At 39.7% G+C, this 24,441-nt stretch overlaps 2 protein-coding genes across 5 annotated transcripts; both read left to right on the top strand.

The window, feature by feature from the left end:
* The first annotated feature begins 1,446 nt into the window (after positions 1-1,446).
* Positions 1,447-18,786, top strand: LOC146331387 (phosphatidate phosphatase LPIN2). 3 transcript variants are annotated; one of them, XM_084730362.1, is made up of 20 exons: positions 1,447-1,524; positions 6,315-6,515; positions 6,613-6,708; positions 6,853-7,124; positions 9,018-9,125; positions 9,284-9,395; positions 9,515-10,340; positions 11,021-11,114; positions 11,826-12,013; positions 12,129-12,222; positions 12,358-12,427; positions 12,630-12,722; positions 13,013-13,071; positions 14,116-14,266; positions 14,404-14,552; positions 14,694-14,780; positions 15,237-15,389; positions 16,310-16,424; positions 16,844-16,947; positions 17,823-18,786. In XM_084730362.1, the coding sequence occupies exons 2-20, from the start codon at positions 6,324-6,326 to the stop codon at positions 17,971-17,973; spliced, it is 3,114 nt and encodes a 1,037-aa protein (XP_084586488.1). In that variant the 5' UTR covers positions 1,447-1,524; positions 6,315-6,323; the 3' UTR covers positions 17,974-18,786. The 3 variants fall into 3 exon arrangements, with proteins under 3 accessions (XP_084586488.1, XP_084586480.1, XP_084586472.1); XM_084730354.1 differs by lacking the exon at positions 1,447-1,524 and adding an exon at positions 4,149-4,977 and having other exon boundaries at positions 9,287-9,395; XM_084730346.1 differs by lacking the exon at positions 1,447-1,524 and adding an exon at positions 4,152-4,977.
* A 999-nt stretch (positions 18,787-19,785) lies between these two features.
* On the top strand, positions 19,786-23,658 carry trim107 (tripartite motif containing 107). 2 transcript variants are annotated; one of them, XM_084744412.1, is made up of 2 exons: positions 19,786-19,976; positions 21,984-23,658. In XM_084744412.1, the coding sequence occupies exons 1-2, from the start codon at positions 19,871-19,873 to the stop codon at positions 23,456-23,458; spliced, it is 1,581 nt and encodes a 526-aa protein (XP_084600538.1). In that variant the 5' UTR covers positions 19,786-19,870; the 3' UTR covers positions 23,459-23,658. The 2 variants fall into 2 exon arrangements, with proteins under 2 accessions (XP_084600538.1, XP_084600546.1); XM_084744420.1 differs by lacking the exon at positions 19,786-19,976 and adding an exon at positions 20,068-20,212.
* Positions 23,659-24,441: the final 783 nt, after the last annotated feature.

Genomic DNA, 24,441 nt, shown 5'->3' with positions numbered 1-24,441 from the left:
CCACACACAGCAGATATTTATATACACAGCTTAACACCATGCATTTTCTGATGACCTATATTGTGTCTGCATGTGTCTACTTTTATCACTGTTGCCTCAGGGGCTCCAGTACACCATGCCAGTCTTTTCCACTACACCAGGTGAAAGACCAGGGTGACACCTGTGGATTTACTGGATGGAAAAGATTCCACCCACAGACTGAATTTAGCTCAACAACATGATATGAATTAGAGCAGAGAAAGAGCACTGTTGTCTGCAAATATTTTACTGGCCTTTCCTGGTGTGTGTGTGTGTGTGTGTGTGTGTGTGTGTGTGTGTGTGTGTGTGTGTGTTTTTCTACGTTTGTACAGAAGACTTTGAGTTAAACTTTACACATCGGGTTCTGATGTTTTTGTAACTGCTTTGTTTAAGTTTAACTGAGAGGCTCTGTTCACCAAGATAATGTCAATCAACAACCAAAATCAATGTTTGCCAGTGAGACATAACACACTTTATTTGTCATTGTAGTCATATAACAAAATTATGCCTGGTAACTCACAGGGACCAGCAGCAACAGACATGAAGATAAAGGGATGAAAACAATAATAAAAAGATAACAAAGGAGAAGATAAATATGTTAAGATAGGCTCATCCATCTACTACAGTGTTACTCAACTTTCAGTGTGCGGTCCAAATGTGTCCAAAACCCTTCAATCGTTTTCTAATTCACAGTGAAAATAAATTTACACGCTGTTTTCCCAAGAAGGAGGGACGGATATGACAGTTTTGTATCATCATTATACGAGGCTGTTAGAAACAAAGAAGGCTGATGTTTGTGTGATGGCCTGTTAGTCTGTGCAAAGTGCAGCAGGACCAGACTATTATCTGATTCTTTTGATTTATTTATGTGTTCTTGCATCAAGTTAACTTTGATAACAAGTTAAGTTAATAAGGCTGTCAATTTGAAAATTTCAAAGAAAGATGAGTGATGGCCCATTTATCTGATAAATAATGTAATATAATTGTTTTGTTTTTTTTATCACCTGGCCCCTGTCCTACAGTCATTCTGCAAAAGTGGCCCCCAGCCAAAGCAAGTCGAGTATCTCTAATCCTCTGTGTATGTAATAAATAAAGGCACTGCCATGAAGCAGGTAAACAGTGACACTGTAAACAGTGCAGAAGAAAGAGGCAGTGAACTACAATTTAAATAGTTAAACACAATACAGAGACGTGAGCAAATTAAATGGATTGTATATGATGTATTCTGTAATGTAACCTACAACATGTTAATGAAATGTATTTTTAAAAATATTGATATTTACTGTTTCTTCCTCGTCGTATCGTCACTGACAAATTAAAATCTAAAGGCATTTATGCATGATCGAGCGCTTTGTTTACAAAATAACGTTAGAGGCGGGTCATGTTCTCTTTTCCGGTTTGCTCATTGGCTGTTGGAGTGATTGACGTGCGTTGTGCGCAGGCGCAGTGTACTAGGAAGCGTCTGGGATTGCAGTTGTTTTTTCAATCCGAAAAGGCAGCCGAGAGGTAAGCAGCTGTTCACACTCTCTCAGCATCAACACAGACAGAACAAAAGTGTCGAGTAAGATGTTTACTGAGCAAAACTAGCAATAAGATGTCAGTTTGTAAGATACTGTACTTCATACTCGCTGCAACTTGCTCGTCGTTTAAAGACGAAGTCGTTACGATGTTTCAGTACTGGACTCGCTGTCAAACAAAGCAAATTCTTGATTAACTTCTGAACTGCGAATACGAACATATAAATGTTTCATAAATAAGAAGTGTCTGTAGTTTAAAGTTTAAAGTTTTTGTATTAACGGTATAGAGACGTCTGTCGGCGTTAATATCTGAAGTGTCGAGAGTTTCAGTGGCCAACACTGGATTGCACCATACAGTGACACTGTTGCGGAAGTTGTCTGCCTGCGTGGTTAATCTTCAGATATATACATTAGCATGTCAGTGTGTTCACTTATAGTAAACATAGAGCAACGCGTGGATAACACGCTGTATAAAAAATGTCTATAAATCTGTTTCATTTCAAAAAGCTCACATGAAATGACTGTGTTCTTTACAAGATCATCACCCGAGGGACTGACTTTCTTAGTACTGTCTGAGTCAGTGATGGTGATTTATATTATGTAATCATAAAATCTGATGTAACAGACATTATAGATGATTTTTTTTGGCAGTGGTGAAGAGAGGATGACAAATATGCTGAAACACATTGCGTTAGAGTGAGGTGACCTCTGTGTGTCTGTGTCTCCTCTGAGGCAATGGACAGTAAAAGCCAAGACTGCTCTCCACACACACTTGTCTGGCCTTGAGCCTTGGGAAACTGGCATACCAAACTGTGTGAAGGGTGACCAGATCCCAACATAAAAATACGTGGGGTGAAGAGTACCTTTAAGAGTGCCAATGCTGAGAGGAAGTCTAAAAGTTTGATATAATGTCTGTCAGTCTGAAAAATATAAACATTTCTTTTCTGCCCCATAGCTTGTAAAGTTTCTTCACAACCATTGGACAAACACCAGATTTTAGAAAAGCATCTGTTCTGCAGTATTTTGACTTGTGAAAACTAGAGCTAATCACAATGCGGGACATCATGTGGAGTGGAGTGGAACAAGGGTAAAAATCCTGTGCTGTCCCACATAAAGTGGAACACCTGGTCTCTCCATTTGTTAATGACTGAGAAATTCTAGTATGTTAGCAAGTGTTGAGACAGTTAGTTAATCAGAAGCCATTTTGATACTTGATTAGCCAAAGTTTTAAGACATTTAATCAAACAAAAATGTCCACATTTTGCTTATTCACTGTTAGGGCTGAACAGTTAATCGGAGTATTTTCAAAACCGCAATATGGCCGAGTGAAATATCCAAATAACAGAAACTGCTGTTTTGTTTTTTGTTTTTTGATAAAGGAATTATGTGTGACAAAACAGCGTTATATTGAATTCTTGTTCTACAAACGTAAGAAAATGTGTTTGTTTGGTACAGATCCCAACAAATGTCACGTCATTATGATATTTCAAATAAATAAAAATTGTGCTGCAAAAATCATCATCATTCTAACTAATTATATCATGAATTATATCACAGCTGTAATATCTGCTGCCCCAGTAATCACTCAGAACTTCATTAAGAATTTGATGTCATTTTAAAATGAATATCGTTACGTTTTGGATTGTTGTCGTCACATTAGGCTTTTACAATTTGTGGAGGGAATTGATTTTCATAGTAGAGCTGCAATGTTTAATCATTAATCAGTTACTTGTCAACTACTACATTAATCGGCAACTATTTGATAATTGGTGAATTGGTTTCAGTAATTTTAAAAAAGTCAAAATTCATCTTACTTCAGCTCGGGAAATGTGAATATTTTCTAGTTTCTTTACTTGTCTGTGACAGTAAACTGAAAATCCTTTGGTTGTGGGAAAAAAAAGACATTTGAGGACATCGTCTTGGGCTTCAACAAATGGGCTTCCCATTTCTGGACCAAATGACTAATTGATCAATCGAGAAAATAAGCAACAGATTAATCAACAATGAAAATAATTGTTAATTGAAGCCTTATTTCATAGACAAAACAATAACTGAGTTAATCAAAAAATGAATCTACAGATTAATACATAATGGAAACAGTAGTTAGTTGCAGCCCTCGTGTAAACATCATTAGTTTGAATTCCTCAATGAGAAGTGAACTTGGAGGCAGTGAAGTTTGGACATACACCAGTTAACATGTGAGAGATAAGTCTAAGATTGTGTTTAATTCATTAGAAGGAGCATGCTGCTACAGATGAAAACATTTCATCCTTGTACATCAGTTATTTAATCTACCTTGTCATTCTCTACTGTTACTGCCCTACATTTTGTCGTCTCTCACTACCATTGTCTGCTGTGGGCTTTTGTGCTTCCCGCTTTCTAAATACAGCTGACCTGGCAGTTTCAGTCAAGTATCAGTCTAAATCAAATGCACGCACAGAAGCCTAAATGGGCACAGAAAGAGGTAATTCACAGAAGGCTGAGAAGGCCATGAGCTACACACTCATTATATATTTTACATTTGTGCTGTTGGATCAGTCACCTGACAAGGCAGAGTGGGCCTTGTTTCTTTTGCTTTATTTTTGCTGCACAGCAAGGCTCATTAGCTACACCAACTCTAACGGTTTCTCTTGTTAGACATTGTTTTTGGCCTACCTCTCTGTCGTGTCCTCCTCTATTGGCAGCACAGGCCGTGATATCCATCAAAATTTGCAAGTCATTTGCTTGAGTTCCTCCCAAGTCTGTCAGGCTCTTGAAGGATTCTCCAGTACTGGTAGAGCATGATGACCACTGGAGAGTCCCCCTCATCTTTGATGGCCCAGAGAACTGTGGTCAAGCCCAGAAACTGTGTAGTCGCTCAGTTTGTGTGTGTGCGTTTTCACGGCCAGCGTGTTTGAATAGCCTGTCCGAGCTTTTCAGAAACTGCTGGTCTGGCTGTCATGTGCAGTGCAAGTGGGGAAGTATGAATTCGGTGTGGCAGGAGAGTGTGTGTGTGTGGTTGTGAAATTGTGTCAGATAGAGGAAGCATCGGTGTGTGACTGAATATACTGGGACTCTCTCATGGATCGCTATATTTTGCGTTGTAGTTCAGAACAGAGAGGACTGTAGCACTGTCATCTCTGATCAAGTGGAAAGTCCTATTTAGCTTAGCAGTCATAATCGACTGTACAGGCTTGTGTAGCTACGCCTCAGGTGTCAACGCTAACAAAATGTAGCCTTATATCTACAGCCAGATATGGAAGGGGGATTAATTGGCTTTGAGAGGCAGCGAAGCATCCTGGGCAATGGAGTTGACAGGTTCCTCTGGTGGAAATGGAGGTAAAGTTTCTTGAGACAGTTCCTAAGTTCCTGAGGTGGGAAAAGCCTTCATAGTCACATGGCAGAAGAGAGGTCAAGGGAGCACAGCCTGGTTGGGAGGGGACAACTGCATCCTTCAATGTGGGTAAGACCTGAGGATTTGGACAGATAATGTTAAAGACAGGTTTGAGTAATTGTGTAGGTGTGTGTAATGTCACTCTTTATGTTTTAAGAACTCATTTTCTGATGTTTTTCTTCAGGAATATAAAAGTGGATTTGGAAATTAATTAATGTAAACATCTACCATCGCTGACAAATATTGTTAAAATAATGTTAAAATTCACCAGCCACTCAACTGATATTCATTGTTTTGTGTCTGAAATCTGCCAGCAACTTTCATAATTTCCATATTTTTTTGTAATTTCCCATCCTACTGGATTATGATACTCAAACTCATTTTTTAAAATTGGTTTACTGGTTGGCTCAGTTGAATCTGTATAAAAACAAACAAACAAACAAAAGTACCAAAGCTACTAAAAAAATAAAGTGCTCAGTATCTAAATGTTCAGTTCCTTCTTTATTGTCAGCCTGAAATTTGGCTTGCAGCAACATCAGTCAGTGAGCAGTGACTTTTTCTGTACCAGAAAAAAGACAAAAAAGAAAAGAAAATCCCAAGTATTGGTATCAAGTATTGTTTTTTAATACTGTTGTTTTATCAAAGTCCTGGTATTGTTACAACTCTAATGTCAGGATCTCAGAAGGCCAATTGAGGTAAAATACCTCTCTGAATCCCCCTAGAAGCTGCGTTGACTGTCTTGCAATGTTGATGCAGGTCCAAAGTAGGTCAAATGTAATGTTTTCAGTGGCCTTTGACAATGTTTGACTTCTTGCCTCACTAAAACTACTTGTCGTTGGACATGTTGTAGCCTGCTGAGGAGAAATTCTACTAATCTAATGTACAAAACTGTGTTGACCATTTTTTCCACCTTAACTTACAGTATAATGAACTAACTTTTGAAAACTTGCCAGAATCTGTGTTGTCTTTGGCCTCACAATTGTCTTATGGTAGGGACATGTAGGGTCAATGTGGCATATTTCACACTTTCTACACTGGAACTGTGCCTCGTGAACTTTTTTACATAATCATTCATCATGTCAGAATCATCATAGTTGACAAACTTCTATACGTGCGTACGTACGTATAGAAGTTTGTACGTTTTCATACATGCTTAATAGGCTTTCTTGAATGCCATCTGCTTTTTATTTTGTTTAAATGGATGACCATTATAATGAGAAAATAGCAGCTTTTATGCTTTTATTAAAAATGGATGACATTGTTATTTAGTGCTACTGGCATTGTGGGGAAAAAAGGGATGAAGGATCAAACCGCAGACAGCAGAAACTCGTGAGTGCAGACACTTTTGGTTCCTGTGTCATTTAACTTCTTGTTTTTTTGTTTTTTTTTTTTGTGTGTGTGTCCAGTCCCAAACCATGAATATTGTTGGCCAGTTGGCAGAGACAGTGTTTGTGACGGTGAAGGAGCTGTATCGTGGCCTCAACCCCGCCACTCTCACTGGAGGGATCGATGTTATTGTGGTGCGACAGCCTGATGGATCGTTCCAGTGTTCCCCGTTTCACGTCCGCTTTGGCAAGCTGGGAGTGCTGCGCTCCAAGGAGAAAGTTGTCAGTGTTTTTTGCTGTCTCATTTAATTCTTTTAATTACAATTCTTCTACAGTTCTTTGTCATTCGTTGACACACATGTGCTCCTTGTGATTTTAGGTGGACATTGAGATAAATGGAGAAGCAGTTGACCTGCACATGAAACTGGGTGACAATGGAGAGGCTTTTTTTGTGGAGGAAAATGAAAATATGGAGGTAAGATGACCAATATTTCATGGCCATTGGCTCAAGCTCTTCATCTTATCCACTTTGTCAATACTTGGACAATATTGCATCAGTTTGGTGGAGTCTGTTATCTTTAATTCATTACTGCAAACTTTTCTTTTTTATCTTGCTCAGTCCCAGGTCCCAGCCCATCTGTGCACCTCACCAATTCCTCTTGAGGTCCCTGAGGAGAACGAGGAGACCGCTGAGGGATCCTTCATTGCCGGGTCTGGTGCTCGCAGAAAGAAACGTCGTCGTAAACGCATCCGTTCTGACAATCACGTGAGAGAAGACGCATGCTCCTCATCAGAAGAGAGAGAAAGAGAGAAGGAGTGGGAGAGAGAAAGTGATCAGGCTGGACAGGACAGTCCTAGTAAAGAGGAATCAGTCACACCATTGCAAGGCAGGTCAGTCACCTCAGCTGCCAACAGGTAAAATTTACCCACAGCAGTTTTTTGATTGCATGTAACTTTGAACTGACGGTTTAAGACACCCGTACCCGACACCCACACTGTCCACTTCTACCTCTTTGTGATGGTTAACTCACTGAAATGCTTTAGCTCACATACATGTTGTGCTTGTCCTCACAGACAGCATTTCTGCTGCGGCAATCCTACTGCCAGCCCTATCAGATCAATTCAGATTTCATTAATTAGCCTAATATCACAAATCACAATGTACTTCAGGGGGCTTTACAGTCAGTACAGTGTGTGACACCTCCAGCCCCTTAGACCCTCAATCCAGTGAGGACAAACTCCACCCTCCACAAAAAATTAGGAAAAAAACCTAGCTCAGAGCTATGGACAGAAATGAGGTGAAATAAAGAATGATGAGTCATGTGTTATTTGTTTACTCTCATTCAGAGAGAGATAGCACACTGGAAAAAAAAAACTGCCGTTCACCTGATTCAATGATGATTTTGAAAGGTGTCATATTGCTGGCATGATGTCAATATGACAATCAGCAGGTCATTTTCAATTTCTATTTTTGCTGAGAGCTGGGTGTGTCTCATGGAAAAAATAGGCATCATGCTGAATCTCTAGATGACGCACCGCTGCAGTATGGCTGCTCCAACCTGTTAACGTAAGCACAGAAATGAAAAAAGTGTCCGTGATGCACACAGGCTGCTCAGGTGGACATGGTGAGTTTCATCTACAGTCATAGGCAATTAGTGAGATGTACTTTGTGACTGATGAGCCTTTAGATGCTTTGAGGGGCTCTGATTTGTTCTTGAATTCAAGGACTTCAGCTAAAAAATGTAGCTTTAGCTAAATAATAAATCATATTGTGTGTCCTGTATATTATTTTCCTAGTTGCAAACATTCACTGTCACTATCAGCAGCCATTGAGGCATTCAAGTGAAAGTCAACAGTTACAGGCAAAATGTTCAGGATTCAGGACTTATGCAAAAATAATCCCTCTCAATCATTATCCATGACCCACCAGAAGTGGGATGATGCTGCCTGCACCTGCAGACCCCACCTTCCAACCATACATTCTTATTTTCTCACTGCTGTGCTCAGGATGCTTAACCCACCCAAAATGTATTTGATGTGCTGGAAATGAAACTCAACAATTATCTATGTGGCGCCTTTACAAACAGGAACTGACAAGGGTCCTATGCAGTATGGAAAAGTATAGAATTTGATTTGAATACTCTTGAGGTCTGGAAAGTTTGGAAGAAAGAAAAGAAAGTATGGACAAGTATTAGCTTGGTGGCTAAGGATATAAAATGGGAAGAGAAAGCAGGTGTCAAGTATGGTTTGAAAAAACTACAGAGAAGTCTGGGAAAGTATGGAATTTTGAAATGTAAAATGAGCAGGAGCCCTGAACTGACAAATCTCAATTATTCTACTTTTAACACCAAAAACTCTTTTCATCATCTGTCTGTTCCCTCTGCCATGATTGTCGTATTGACAATTGTTGGTAAAAGAATTATGCTTGTTGACAGCAGTAATTGGCCTGGAACTTGAACTGGAGTGATTCCACAAATGTGCATCGTAATTATGCATTTAAAGCAGTACACTTGAAATGGGTTTTATTATTGCTAACACTTACATTTTGGTAAAGGTGGCACAGTATTTCAGTGTTTTGAACACTATTAAATTCACTTTGCAGGACATTTGCTGTCAGAATAAAAGCAGAAAGGATCTGAAAACTGCATTGAGCTGCATGCTGTGGGTTTGTCAGTGGGATAGTCAACACAAGCAACTTTTTTTTGAAGGAGTTGTGTGGTTCTATGTTCACACCTTCAAAGTTAACACAAGTAGTTAAAATATCTTTTTGTGTGTGTGTTACAGTAAATCCGTGTACTACTCACTGTCCGAGGAACCAGTTGAGGAGTTGGGGCTCTCACCGAACAGAGACACTCATCCACACTCAGATGGAGAGCAGTCACCCTCAGACAGGTGAGGAAGGATCATCTGTAATATCAATTCATGAAATCATTGTTTGTTTGCATTGATAAACTTTGCTTAGTTGACAGAGATGAAGGCATATTGATTCATTCAGTGGCTCCTGTCCTCACATTTATTGACTTTTTTCCTTTTATCTTTCTCCTTACCAGCAGTGTGTTCTGCAGCCGACCATCCTCTCCTAAGAGCGACTCTGAGCTCCTGGTTAAACCTCAAGGGTCCTCTGAGCCTCAGATACAGTGGAACTGGGGAGGTTTTCCTGTGGTATGACAACACACACACACAGATGTAGATGTGCTTTTCCTTCCTGCCCATGCTGTGGATGTGAGATTGTCTTGCTGACACACTGTCTCAAACTGCCCTCTTTTCCCTCCCCCTCACAGCTGTGTCAATCAGACAGGACACCACTGGAGCTGCAGCGTGTCCCCCCTCCTGGCAGTTCTCATTTCCGTACCATTGAGAGACAAGACTCCTTTGACATGGGCTATGAGCCGGTGATCAGCTGTGGCAGAGTGGGCAGTGTAACAGTGGTCAGGCCAAAACCTAGGACTCAATCCCTGGACCTGAGCACTCACACTTCACAAACCACACCTTTTTCCAAGGAGAAAAACTCCCACATTTCCCATTCCACGCCTAGTGATCTCTTCCAGTCTTGTGCACCATCGGCCAAGGCTGACATGGACTTGACACAGACCAACGGATCCACATTAGGGGATGAGAACTCATCTTCTTATTCAGATAACCTAATTAATGGCACAGATTCTCTTGGTAGCAAAGAAATCACAACCAGCGTTGAGCGTGCTAGCACTGTAACTGACATTATTATCTCTGGGAGCAAACATAGCGTGGTCAGTGTGACCGAACCAAAGAACGCACATAAACAACTCATCAAAGAGAGCGAGGGCTGCACAGTCATAACATCAAGTCCATGTGCTACAGACTTATCACAGCAGGGTGCCTTATTGGAGCAAAGTGAACAGGGTTCCACCGGCAGTGCTCCTGTCAGCGAGGGGGACAGTGGGATAGATCCCTGTGCTGAGGGAGGGGACGAGGACGGAGGGACTGAAGGGTCAGCAGGAGACTTGTTGACTAACAAAACTGCACCAAAAGCCGAAGGGAAGGACGCTGATACCAGCTGTCCTGCTGCAGAGGGGTCAACAATCTCTTCTGAGGCACAATTCAAAGTGGAGCAACATGAAAAGAAGAAAGGTAAATTATTGTAGTTACTTTTTTGTGTCCTTACACTTTAGGTATGTTTAAAGTCTCATTTTAGACTCTACATTAAAGCCACCATTAGTAACTTCTATAAAAAAAACTTTTTAGCATATTTGCTGAAACTGTCACATTATCCTGACAGTAGTATATGATACAGATAGTATTAGAATAAATCAGGTTGGAGTATGAGCGCCTTTTCTTTGTTTTGTTGTGAATTACCATCATTCTTTAGCTCTCTCCTGTGCTCTGTGTGCTAATATCCATGGCCCCCAAGCACACACATGTAGTGGAGCAGAGGAGAGACAGGTGACAGGTGTAACTTAACTCAGTAGGTTAGCACCATCCTCCCCCACAACCAACATGAGACTCATTCCCAGGTAGTCAAATATCAGTAGAACATGAGACCATTTTGGGTTGGAAGCTGGCTCTGATTGGTTGTTGTTATTCAGGCACAGTGGATTCTTGCAAAAATGAGCACAGGGAACCAGAAGAACCTGATTTTTTGGACATATTATACAGTATGTCTCATGTACTACTGTCAGGATGGTTACAGATTCACCAAATGTGATGAAAGGTTATTTTTATAGAAGTTACCAACTGTAGCTTTAAAATAATTGCACCATCAAGTTTTTGCGAGTGTTTATCAGTTGGGTTCATGTGTCATTTTGTTGCAGGAAAACGTAATCACCATCTAGGACCAACAGATATTTACTTGGATGATCTGACCACGCTGGACCCTGAGGTGGCTGCACTCTACTTCCCCAAGAGGTACAAAGACACGTATATTCTTCCCAAGACAGACAGTGATGTAACTAATTCCCACAGTGTTCACAGTGATGGATTCCACTGAAATAATTCAATTACTCAGTAATCATGCTGTGCAATCTAGAGGTGTTTTCATACATGTATTCCAGTTCGTTTGGTCTGGAACAAAAGAAAGCCTCATTCATTTTGGCATTTTGTTTTGTGTTTGCATTGACTTTTTACAAATGAACAAAGACTAAACATGAAGTTTAACAGACTGACTCGTTGAAAAGACAATTTTGGCGATAGGATACAAGCACAGCAGTTTTAACAGCTTTTGACTTATTAATCAGGATAGATATCCATGCTAATGTGTATATGCTTTACAAAGGTTTTAAAATGATTTACATAAATATACAGAGCCTGAACAGAACAGATTTCATGATCAGCAGATGGATTTATTAGTAGTTATGGTTGAAATCATACTAAAATCACATACCTGCTGTCATAAAATCCTGTGGTTGGTTTGTTTGCATTCACACCAAGAACAAACCGCACCTGCATCGGCTTTGAACCGGGCCAAGTCTCACCTTTTCAAGCAGTCTTGGTCCGGTTGTTTTGTCTGCACCAGGGTTCAATCGACAGCTTTCAGCTGAAACAAAACATACTAACTAAAGCACCCTAAGAAGTGTTGCCCTTTATCTGGGGAGAACTGAGTGTCTGTTGTCCCTGCAGTGAGACAGAGGGGGCGTCTCAGCTCGGGGCGGAGCAGGGCTCCTGCTCAGGGAGCCAGTCGCCTCAGTCAGTGGGCAGTGGGGCCATGGACAGCGGTACAGAGTACCTGTCAGATTCCACCTCCTACAACATGGATGTCAGCATGTCCCTCTGCGGACAAGAGGGCGACACCAGCCAAATCACTGAAGGTAAAAGTGAGAATTAATCTGGATTCTGTGTCTGCAGTATAAGCTTGAACTTGGAGAAATGTGCAGGTTCTCCCACTGTAATAAAATCAGTTTTCATGTTTTTCCATTAATCCAGAAAAGTTTATGCAGCACATTGTGACATACCAGGATTTTGCTAACAATCCAGGAATCATTGAGGATCCAAGCCTTGTGATCCGCATCAACTCCAAGTAAGACCTGAAATTTGATATTTATTTGTTCACTGATACAATTTGCATTACAAAACATTAATTATTTGACTGTTTATTTATTTAAGAGGATTTTCTGTCCATGATTGTTCATCAGCTGGCTTTTGTGTTTCACAGCTATTATAACTGGGCAGTTGCTGCTCCAATGGTCTTGTCAATGACAGCTTTCCAGAAAAACCTACCCAAGGTATTTTATTGTCTCTACACTATGCCTCAATCAATTAGGTGTCCTTAATATCAATTACAAATGTTAGTCAAGTTCATCATCAGTTCTCTTGGCTGATTTACAAGTTAACAGCATAAGGCAGATACGATTACTTAGTTAGACAGTGAATATGATGATGATACTATCACTATAATCATTGCCTTATGTTGTGTGTGTGTCACAGAGTACAGTAGAGCGGCTGGTGAAGGACAAGATGCCCAAAAAGTCTGGACGTTGGTGGTTCTCTTGGAGGAGAAGAGACATGGACAATAGCCAGGTACATACTAAAGCATCCCTGTAGTTAATGATTATTCATTGAGTTATGATGGAGTGCTAGCAAGAAAATAAATGTTACATGTTTGCACTGCAATAATCTATCCATAACAGGATTTTCTGGTGTAGACTTTTTTTATCTAGGGTTGTTTTTTTTTCTGCTACTGTCCATGTAAGACAGAAGAGGGATTAATGATTTAAGGGTTAGGTCAGAAGCAACTGGTCGCTGTGTGGTCCTGTATGTAAAAACCATGGTTAGAATGAACCTGATAATGTGACCTCCTTGTTTTCTAGCAAAAGAACTCAAAAGATGAGCAAGAGGAGCCACTGGCAAGTGTTTCTTCCACAGTAAAGTAAGTAACTAAGAAATGATCTAACACAAGATAATAAAACCTGACAGGCTTTGTTGCATCTGGAATTCGGTCCTGCCCATCCACAGCTGTTCGACCGCATTATCATGTCAGAGTGTACTTAGGGACATTCAGAATTATTGCTGGAAATACTAGAGGAGTTCTAGTCAGTTCTGTGAATAACGCCTAAGTTTTGCCAGAAATACTGGCTATTGTTTTTAACTCCCAGGCAGATGTAAACAAGTAGGATTAAAGCCAGGTGTTAAATATACCCACAAGCAGTAACGAAAGGGAAATTGTAATTGGGATTTTTTAATTGGGATCTAGAAATTGTAGCTATTGTTTCACAGGCCTCAGTCGCTTCCTGACATCAAATTCAGAATTTTATGGGGATTTGTATCATATGTACTGAATTTCTAAGGAGCCCCTATGGACAAACACAACAGCTGAGGAGCAAAGGAGCAGTAAGGAGAAAACACAAAAGAGCCCAAGTAGGCCAGTCACATTTGTTGCACTCTCTGAACTTCTCAAAGCTTGTTCTTGTAGTTATGTTGTAATATTTTTGATAAGGTGTATGTCATTCAATTATCACAGCACAAGTACTAATAAACTGGAGGGAATTTATTATTATGTATTTAAAAACATGTTTTACATAGCGATTCAAACTCTACTCATGTAGTTCACCTCTGTGCCACTAGAGTGAGCTAAAGCATGTCGACACAGTACTCAAGTACTCAAGAAGTATTCTCAAAATCAATTGACATGACACATAATCCCTTTCACTGCAGTTCTGTATTTATCTAGTTATTACCAGGAGGAGCTGTATGAGTGAACACAAACATCTGCATTAGTTGGTTCGACCTTTACCTTGTCAGCTTTATTTTCTTTCATGCACAAAATCACCAAATCCTTTTGTTTGTCGCTTGAATATTTGAATTGTGTTTCCCAGCCCATCTATTCATTGATAATAACTGATAGCTCACAAAAAGTATCAGTTATTATCAATAGCTCACAAAGAGTTTAATTGGATGTTTTTGGTGTGTGCAGAGCGACACTGGATGACATGGACAGCGACGAGGCAGCTGGCCTTGGACGAAAAGCTGTCATTGCTCCCAGCCAGTCAACAGAAACCCTCAATGCCACTCAGTGTATCACCCAGATGTACCGCAAATCACTGCGTCTGACCTCTGAACAGATAGTAAGAGATACACACAAATACACACATTCATATACCCACATAAATGATTTTACTTTGCTGTTGTATCTATATAAAGGATGACCAGTTTCCTTGTGGTTTTAGTTCCTTTAGGTAACTTTGTCTTTTCTTATAACCAGGAGCACTTGAACCTGCGTGATGGAGCCAACAAGGTGGTGTTCAGTGTGACCACACAATATCAGGGCACCTGTCGTTGTGAGGCTACCATCTACCTCTGGAACTGGGACGATCGCGTCATCATATCAGACATCGACGGCACCATCACAAAGTAAAATAAATCTTACAGGCTATGGATGCAAAGAAATTCATACAGAGTTCCTGATTAGTATAAAAGATACATTATAGAACATTGTGTGATCTTACAATGTCATAGTTTTATGAGTGTGTCTTCACTGTTTGTCTCCTGCAGATCGGACGCTCTGGGACATATTCTACCTCAGTTTGGAAAAGACTGGACACACAAAGGCATTGCCAAACTCTATCACAAAATACACCAGTATGTACTTTTTGGAAAATATTATCATCAAGAAATGTTATTGTCTTTAGCAGTTTTTCTATTCTGTTATTTTTCCTTTTTATCCCTTTACTGAACCCTCACATGCATGACTCACAATAACAAGCAAAAAAACCAAAACAAAAAACAGAACAAATGTATTCACAGCAGATGATTTAACTCTGATGTCACTCGAGTTGACTGTTTTAATCTGTGTTGCCAGATGTTTGTCCCCATTTTCACATGTCTTATGTTGTGCTTTCAAACAGCTGTTCAGTTAATTGAAAAAAGATGGAATTTTTATTTGAAGTGCTTATCTTTTGTTTGACAAATCTGGAGAAACAGGAAACAGTGCATGTGTGTAACTGAAAGTGTTGGTATTACAGATCAGAAAACTTGCATTTTTCTTGTTTTGTTTTATTAACCTAAAATGCTTACATGGTTGCTCCTGTCCTGCAGGAATGGCTATAAGTTCCTGTATTGTTCAGCGCGGGCCATAGGTATGGCTGCCATCACTAAGGACTACCTTCAGTGGGTCAATGACAAAGGCACTGTCCTCCCTAAAGGCCCTGTACTGTTAGCTCCCAGCAGCCTCTTTTCAGCACTGCACAGGTAACAAATACTACAACTAAACTACTTTATAGATAGTGTCCTGCTAAGACACTATCTAAGGCATTTTGAGGTATCTCATTAGCAAAGGTTGATGGAAATGGCAAGATTTGACAACAGTTCCTCGATTTCACAAAAAAGTTTTACTGTTTGCTTGAGGTAATTTTTGCCTTTTTTCAAAAAAACAGTTAATGCTTTTATTGTGAGATGGAAACACATTTTCCAAATAAGTTCTGACATAGCAAACATTTAGCTCACATGACCAATCAGCTGTCTCCACTCCAACTGTCTCCTCATCACTCCGATCTATAAAACATCTACGATCGCTCCACACATTAATACATGATCAAACAAACAGACATTTTGGAGAATTGGCACCACCTACTGCTAATCTCAATTAACCAACTCCTAATAATCACATAACAGTAGGGGATCAAAACAAGCGTTCACATTTTCTTTTGCCAGTTCACTTGAGATTCACAATTTATTTTGCTGCAAACATGACTATCATGTACTTCCTTTGTAGAGTGTTGACTAATTGCATTAACAGAATGTATGATATAACTGTGTGAGAAATGTTTAAGTTTAAAAATCAATGTAATGCGGAGAAAGGGGTACTTATAAAGAGGTATTTACCTAATGAATCTTTTGTCTTTAAAATAAATTGAATTTTATCTTTTTGTTTAACATCATTATTGAAGTAAATTAATTTGTACTGCCCTTTTTTATTTGATCATTAACACTCAATGTTTTCAAAACATTCATGCCAATACACCATATTGAATTGAAATTGAATTGAAAACGGTGTCCAGAAACACTACTACACAGCTACTGCACTGTATGAACTTTATAAATGTATACAAGGAGACAAACACTTGAAGAGAAATCCTGTTGACTGTGACCTGTCTGTCTGATCTGCTCAGAGAGGTTATTGAGAAGAAGCCAGAGGTTTTTAAAATCGCCTGTCTCGGTGACATCAGGGACCTGTTCAACCCACACAGACGGCCCTTCTACGCAGCCTTCGGCAACAGGACTAATGTAAGCAACGCTGCCAACACACTCTTACTACACTGTATAATATAGCCTTAAGCAACAAGACTATTTTCATTCAGGGTTTTCCAGGTGCTGAGTTGCTAATTGCTAATTTTAGCCTCTGGGTTTCTACATAAATACAAGAGATTGTGCTGCACCTGTGTGTTAAATGTTTTACCTATAGTATTAATTTAATGTGCACATCCAGTAGTGTACTCCAACAGACAGAAATGAAACCAGAAATGTGCGAGTTAAGTTCTGAGTTTGCTTGTGGATATAAAGTACACACGAGCTTAATGATTGATTGTGTGTTAGTGCTGCAGCAGCCAAACAATCTTTTTAGTGTACATAGATACTGCAGAGGTTAAAGTGACACTGTAGCTCGTCTGTCTAACTGTATTGTTTTGCTGCCCTTGGTTCTGCAGGATGCTTATGCCTATAAGCAGGTTGGAGTACCTGACACCAGGTTATTTACTGTCAACCCAAAAGGAGAGCTCATCCAGGAGAAGACTAAAGGCAACAAGTCTTCGTAAGTGTGCAACTGAACACAAACTCTGGTGATTCTTAGTGGTATCAAAAAAGACACTAGCAGGTGTCAGTGCCTGTATCCCAGCGTAGATGAATGGATTGAAACTAGCATATAGACTGCGCAAGTTTTTACTTGAAACAAAAACCTTTTATATTGGAATAGTTAAAGGTAATGCAGTCAGTGTTAGGAGTGAGACGGTACTGTAATTCCACTACATTTGGCGGTAATTAACAATTCCATCCAGCCATCCATTTTCTTTCTCTTACCTGGGGTTGGATTGAGGTGGCAGTCGGCTAAGCAGGGTATTCCAGACGTCCGGGGACTGGCGCCTTGGGGGATCCCAAGGCGAACCCAAGCCAGATTAGATATGTACTCCTTCCGATGGGAACTGGCGGGGCGGGGGATGTAACTAATTGCTTTTTCAAATTGATAATGTAGTTACAGTTACTGACATTTAAATGGGCTTGTTACTCTTGACTTTACCTTAAACAGTGGACAACTGCAGTGGATTGGATAGCAGATAAATGCAGGCTGCTCCCAGATCAGTAGTTGTTGCTGCCCTCTAGTGGCTGGGATTATTATTAACACCTATCAGTAATAAAGGGTACAATTATAGATTTAAAGACCTGATAGTCATTAAAATGATGTAGCTATGTGTGCATTAATAAGAGAAAAAGTAAAGTAATTCAGCTACTTTTGAGAAAGGTTACCACAAGTATTTACTAAATTTCACCAACTTGCCCAACACTGATACAGTTACATAAAAACACATGCAGCTTTCAGACACTTTTGATATTTCACATGTGTATTATTATTGTTATTATTATTCATTATTAATGGAATTGTGAGTAAGTTTGTGCGTTTGTGTTTTGCAGGTACAGCCACCTGAGTGAGTTGGTGGAACATTTCTTCCCCATGCTGTCTGTCGAGGGCAGCACGTCCTCTGCTTTTGACTGTCCTGAGTACAGCAGCGTCTCTTATTGGAAGGAGCCTCTGCCACAACTGGACCTGGATGCATTGCTATAGACACACGCACACCCACATTTACCAAGAGCCACACACACATTTTATCTTTGTCCTCTCCTTTTCCTGTGGATTTCCAAAGGATTTTTCCCAGCATGCCTGAATATTGCTGTTGATCCGCCTGCCAACTGTGTAGTGCCTGTTTGTGAGACACTGAATAAACTGGAACGGAGAGAGGCAACTGTCCATCTACAAAGACAGAGCCAAATTAAGTCATAAAACCCATGCGCTCTACATTTCAAAGATAAGTGTATGAAACTGTATGCAGTTCTTAATCTCAGTGGTCTTACACTGATTCTGGCTGTTTACAAAATATTAGCTTTTTTTTTTTTTAAAGGGAAATCCTACAATTAACATGACAAAAATGGACAAATATGCCTTTGGACTGTTTCAGTTTTTTTGTTATTGTGTGTGCCAGTATCAGTCATTCAAAAATATGAATTTAAACAGTATATTGGTAGGATAACTCTTAACAGTCACACATTTCAGCTTTGAACACCGACTAAAAACATATTTGTATAAAAACTGAGCTGTATTAGATAAGCTTAAATCCTGCACATGCCAAAACTGTCCAGCTGCTATTGCCTGTTTACCGTGACTGATCTGGAAGTTTTCAGTTCAACCTCTGGAAGCTCAAAGAGACCCGGGCACACGTACACACAAAAAACAGCTACAGAACAAACCTGTTATCTTTTATTCAGTTTAGATTAGAAAGATTGTGTGTCTGTGTGTTCTTGACAACAGGGAATGTCTTTGGACCTGAGCAGTATGGGGATAGGTTTTATAGCTACATGTACCAAGTAACCAAATATGGTTGTGATTATTTTACAGTCTGTTTGTCCCTAATAAGTAACTTGGGTTTTCCATGAGCAATGTTGAGCAAAGTGTTTTCTAAATCCATTTGACTCACTTGAGTCATTAATATTTATTGTTCTGGATGTAAACCTCGATTTTAGGTGAGATAAATGCTGAGTCAATCCTGCAGATGAACATGGAGTTTGTTGTAAGGGACAGTAGCATTATTCTTTATTTGCAATAATAAACTAATCTGAGCAAACAATCATTGTGAAACTACAACATGTAGCCTACATTTGACTGCCTTTCAGGTACGAGCTTCCAAAGTTTAAAAATGTTTGTACACTACATGAGTGCAGAGGTGGGTCAGACTTAGAATGACTTTTATTCCCGAGAGGGGAGGGGGATTTACAAAAGTCTTGCGCTGTGCCTTTTATATTATAAAGACATCATTATATTTATTATTTTTGCATATTTTTCATTCATCCAACTGTGTGGAGATGCATTGGAGCTGAAGATTTTGCTGGTTATTTTTAAACCAAATGTATAGAAATATAAATAAATTCAAAATACTACACTGACTATTGTCTTTGTCATCCAGTTTTATTTAATTATTTAAGCTTTATTTGATAGGGACAGATAAAGTTTACATAGACAAGATGAAAACAAGGGCCTTTTTTTATGAAAATAAGAGATTAGAACAGAGAAGTAACATTAATAGAACAAAAATGATAAAAAGTAAAGTAAAAACTGATACATTTAAAGACATTATTTAAAAACTAGATATAATGTGAAATAATTAATATTTACATTGTAATTTTTTTGTATTTTTGGAAATAATAATACAAGAGTTAAATTTCCAACTGATATCACTGCATTGTTTTTTTATTGTATGATATACATTAGAAGAAAAAATATCATTTAAACAAAAAAAGTATTTAATATGCTAATATAGTAATTTTGAGGGCATGGCATTTACTTTACCACACAGTGGGGCAGAGTGTGTACAGGTTTGGCACACACTCTTTGAGTCAGGCTGACACATGCTGCTCAGAGTGGATTATCCCGCTGAGCTCCGGCGGGACAACTGGAGGTGTTGGTGTTTATGAAAGGCGTAGAGGGATCCGACCACTTATCTCTGCGTCAGTGCCTTTATTGCCTGTTGTTACCTGAACAGGAAGACGCCACACAAGACTGCATTGTTGTAATAGGTAAGCCATTTTCAGCTTTTGTCTTTAAAAACAAAACAAAACGCCATTTTTATTTTAAAAAAACAGTCTCTATTTAGTTGTTTGTTGAGAAATCAGCAACTGCTGCTGCCGTGCGTTCTGCGCAATAAATGATGCGCAGATGCTTACGAATAATGATATTCATCTATTTTTTGAGGAAGTAAAACCAAATTAACTGAAATTTAACCCATTCCCCGCAGCAGTTTCAAGCTGACGAGGTAAGTGTAATTAATTTAACAGAAGGTGTCAAAACCTTTGGGGATTTTGTCGGATATAAATCCTGCTCGCTGGAAATCGAAACTTAACTAACGACTTGAACAGACTCGCTGCCAGCTGTTGAAGAGGCAGAGACATTTATGCCCCACGTTGTTATTTGAGTCTGTTTTTTACCATACGTGGACATTGGACACGTTTCCGGCAACTTAAGTTTCCCCATTTACAATAGATGTAATTTGATTAAACTTAGGTTTTGAGTACAGACCAAAAGCCTGTGACTTTAGTTTTTTTTTTTACTCGTACACATGTGCTGTAGTTTCCTTGTGCTGTGCTGAGTCATGCATGTTCTTGGTGATAACTTCCCCAGTTTTTCCAACACCTGCAAGAAAGATGCACAGCGTCATGTTATGTTCTTAGTATTTTCTTGTGGGAATTTGGGAGGTGCGCCAATCTGGAGTGCTTAACATGCAGTTAAAAGGTAACACTTTGTGCATATTTTATTCATAAAACAAATAAAAAAATATATCCAACATATTTTACATACTGACTCCCACATTATGTGGACTCAGTAGTCTATATTCAAGTTTGATTACTTTTAAGTTAATAAGAGTTAACACACAGTTAACACAATAAATTCAAATTGGTGCCATCGGTCATGATTTAACAGTTTTTCTAAAATCCTGGCTATGATACTATATACTTTTTATCCTTTATTTTTTAAGTTATTCTTCCACTTTTGCCATTTACACAGACATATGCATAAACTCATTAAATGCAAAGTTCACCATCTAAATACATCCAAATAAGTCAAGTTTATACTAGACTCAGGTTTCTTTGCCAGGGAAGTTTTCACATACAGGGGATTTGCCTTGAAGTTGTGGTGCATAACAATACAAAACAAGATACAAGAGATTTATTTATCATCATGCAACAGAGTTGTGGAGCAAAATTCTGATGTAGTTCCATCTTTGCTATGCATAAAAAACAACAGAGATGAAAAGTAATCTTGAGGGAAGAAGCTGGTCTGTAGTCTGGTGGTATGACAGTGGATACTTAGCAACAGGGTGAACAGGTTTTGGCTGGCTCTACTACTTCTACTTACATAGCAGGTAGAAAATACAAAGAAAGATAGAAACCAAGCGCTGCGAGTCAAGGAGCACAAATGGAAAATCTAAAATTGACAATATGAAGAAATATTATAAAAATATGTTCAAAATATATGTGTTATTTAAATGAAAGAGCTGTGCAGTTTTGTGCAGGAATGTAAAACATATTGAACAAGGAGTGTGCAAAAGTTCACAATATTGAGTTTAAAGTTTGTAATGTGCAAGATAATAATCCAAAGTATGTGTGTTAATGTAACAAATTGAGTCAGGTGGTGTAATCTTAACATTAGACTTAATTTATTTCACAGCTTTGTTAAATTAATATTTTGTGTTAAATTATTGTTTTGTTTTGTTTTAAGTAAGCAGCAGAGCAATAAGCAGGATAATGTAAATGAGTTGGTCATTATTGTGATTCAAGACCCTTCTGCTCTGCAAGGTCCTGCACCACCATGTCAGGGTTTATTTTGCAATAATGACCTTCTCACTGTACATTATCGCTTAAGTAATGTGCAATGACTGAGGATGGGAATAAGAGTCAGTGTCAGTGGGGGTCCTGAGCCTTGTTGACAAGGCCAGCTGTAGTTGGGATAATGTAATGTAAATATGCATAATAAACTATACATGTCTTCTGATTTGAAGTCTTACCATGAGTTTTCTGTTTTTCCAGCATCTGCCACCATGTCAGTTAGTGAGACTGAAGCAAACTTTTCTGAAAAGGATCATCCTGAAGCTCTGGGTTTAGAGCTGACCTGCCCCATCTGCTTGCAGCTCTTCTCTGAGCCGGTGTCTCTCCCCTGTGGTCACATCTATTGCTTTGCCTGCCTTCAGAGGATGGGAGAAGGCCTGGACCAACACAGCTGCCCCGAGTGCCAGGCAGAGTACCAGGGAGCCACAGCCCTTGTGAAAAGCATAAAAATGTGCACCATCATAGAGACCTACAAAGCCACAGCTGGGAAGGTCGACTCCACTGCAGACCCTTTTGATGATGGCCATGTAAAAATCAGGAGTGCTGATCGGTCTGTCACTGAACAAACCATTTCTGCAGATCAAGAACAAGGCAGCGGCAAAGGCAAGATGGCGATGGATGAACCTAAATTCAGACTGGCATCTCGAGTCACAGAGCTGAGCCTCAAGTTAGAGATGGCAGAGAGTGTACTGAGGAAAGAGAAGGAGCTGGAGTTGGAGGTGACCACCACTAATGGTCAGCTAAGAGGGAAAGCATCCAAACTTTTAGAACAGATAAAAGAGTTATCACAGACCTACTGCACCCAGGTAATGCAGCTTATCGAAGAAGAGCTAGGTCCAGGTGAGGCCACTGTGGGCAGTCGAGTCAGTGGAGCTTCTGAGCTGACGAAGGAGCTGAGACAAGCCATGCTCAGAGCAGAGTCCCTTCTGACTGAAGAGGATGAGGCTGAATTTAGTAATGAGCTTCAGACTCTACAACCACACATCATAGAGTTGTTGGCCAAGCCTGTGGGAGAGGTAGAAGACCATGTGGTATCAAAAGTCAACCCCATGCGAGCCTGTCCTAAGTTGGAAACAATGAATGCCGAGCTGAGGGACAGATTTGGAGAGATTCAGCGCTCCATTCGCAACACCCTCAACCCTTCAGAGGTGACGTTTGACCCGGAAACAGCCCATCCCAACCTTGTCCTCTCAGAGGACTTGAAGACGGTGACTTTCAGTGCTGTCAAACAGCCTTACCCATCCTCTCCTCAGAGGTTCACCAGCTTCTTCCAGGTCCTCAGCACCCAGAGTTTCTATGAAGGTGACCATTGCTGGGAGGTGGAGCTAGAAGGCTCTCCATGGATCATTGGTGTGTGCTATGGTGGGAAGTTAGCATGCAGCGGGTTGCCCTCCGCCCTGGAAAGCAGCCGGAGCTCCTGGTGTCTGATGTGGTTCAACAACCTGCTGACAGCCTTTGAGCAGAGCCACAGTGTGCCGCTGAAGAAGACCACAGTGTCGTGCAGGCTGGAGATCAGACTGAGCTTCAAGACCCACAGGCTGAGCTTTTACAACATCAGCCCCGTCAGCGGCAAGACTCATGTGTACACATTTAAAGCTAACCTGACTGAACCAGTGCACCTGGCCTACAGGATGATGTCAGGGCACCCCAAAGCACGCGCTACTATTCATTCATAATCATAACTACATTTCTATTAAAGGGATGGATTGGATTATGTGATGTGGTTGTATGAGGTACTTATCAATCATCAGTGTAATACCTACAGTACAGTTATAGTAGCACGAGCATAGAAGCTAAGCAATGTACTGATGTGGACAGGGTCAGCAGTAAAACATATTTTAGTCACCTAGAAAAGGTCCACCTAAAAAAATCAATATCACCTGATGATGGTAAGTGTATGCTATAATTATTATACTGACTAGTACCTCATATAACCCCACTTTCAAAAATCCAAATCTCTTCAACTTTACATTCATAGTAAAAGCATAATAAAAACAGCACCATAATTATATTTCCAAAAGCTACTTTAAGGATTGATATTTGTATGATTTAAAGATTTTTTTTATAAGTCTTTTGTTGTGTTGTGATATAAGACAGACTGATTTCCTCAGGCAACTTGTTCCAGAGAGTTCAGGAATTCTGACAGTGCATCCCTATCAGCCTTTGAATGTTTTGTGTAATAATGTAACTGCTCGTGCTCATGTTCCTGAAACATACCTGCTCAAATTCAGTGCTCAAAATGATGTGTCAATAAATTTCATTATCATTATTTTTACTTTATGGTGATGCAGAGTGTGATGCATAAATGTACATATTAAACAGAGGAAAGGCATAAACATTGAAAAATGTTGTGTTTTATGATATCTTTCTACTCCTTACGGGACTCTTATTAACCCAAACCTCATATTAGATTTATCATCATATTTATATTATTACTCTTTGGACGTCGTATGTGTATTTTACTTGCCTCCATCAAAAGAACCTGGTATGACCTCAGCCTGCCTCTGCTAAGAGGCTCATATCTCGATGGGAACTCTTGATTTGTGAAACACTCGCGAGACTTATGCGTGTTGCGCTCAAATCCACGTTTGTTCACCTCACTCTCGCGAGATGTTTCGCAGGATTAGGGTTCCCATTTAGACACGAATGCCTAAGAGGC

The sequence above is a fragment of the Lutjanus erythropterus genome, chromosome 2 (assembly GCF_056507025.1).
Source record: "Lutjanus erythropterus isolate fLutEry1 chromosome 2, fLutEry1.hap2, whole genome shotgun sequence".
Lineage (NCBI taxonomy): Eukaryota > Metazoa > Chordata > Actinopteri > Lutjaniformes > Lutjanidae > Lutjanus > Lutjanus erythropterus.
This window is presented reverse-complemented; position numbering and strand designations above follow the sequence as displayed.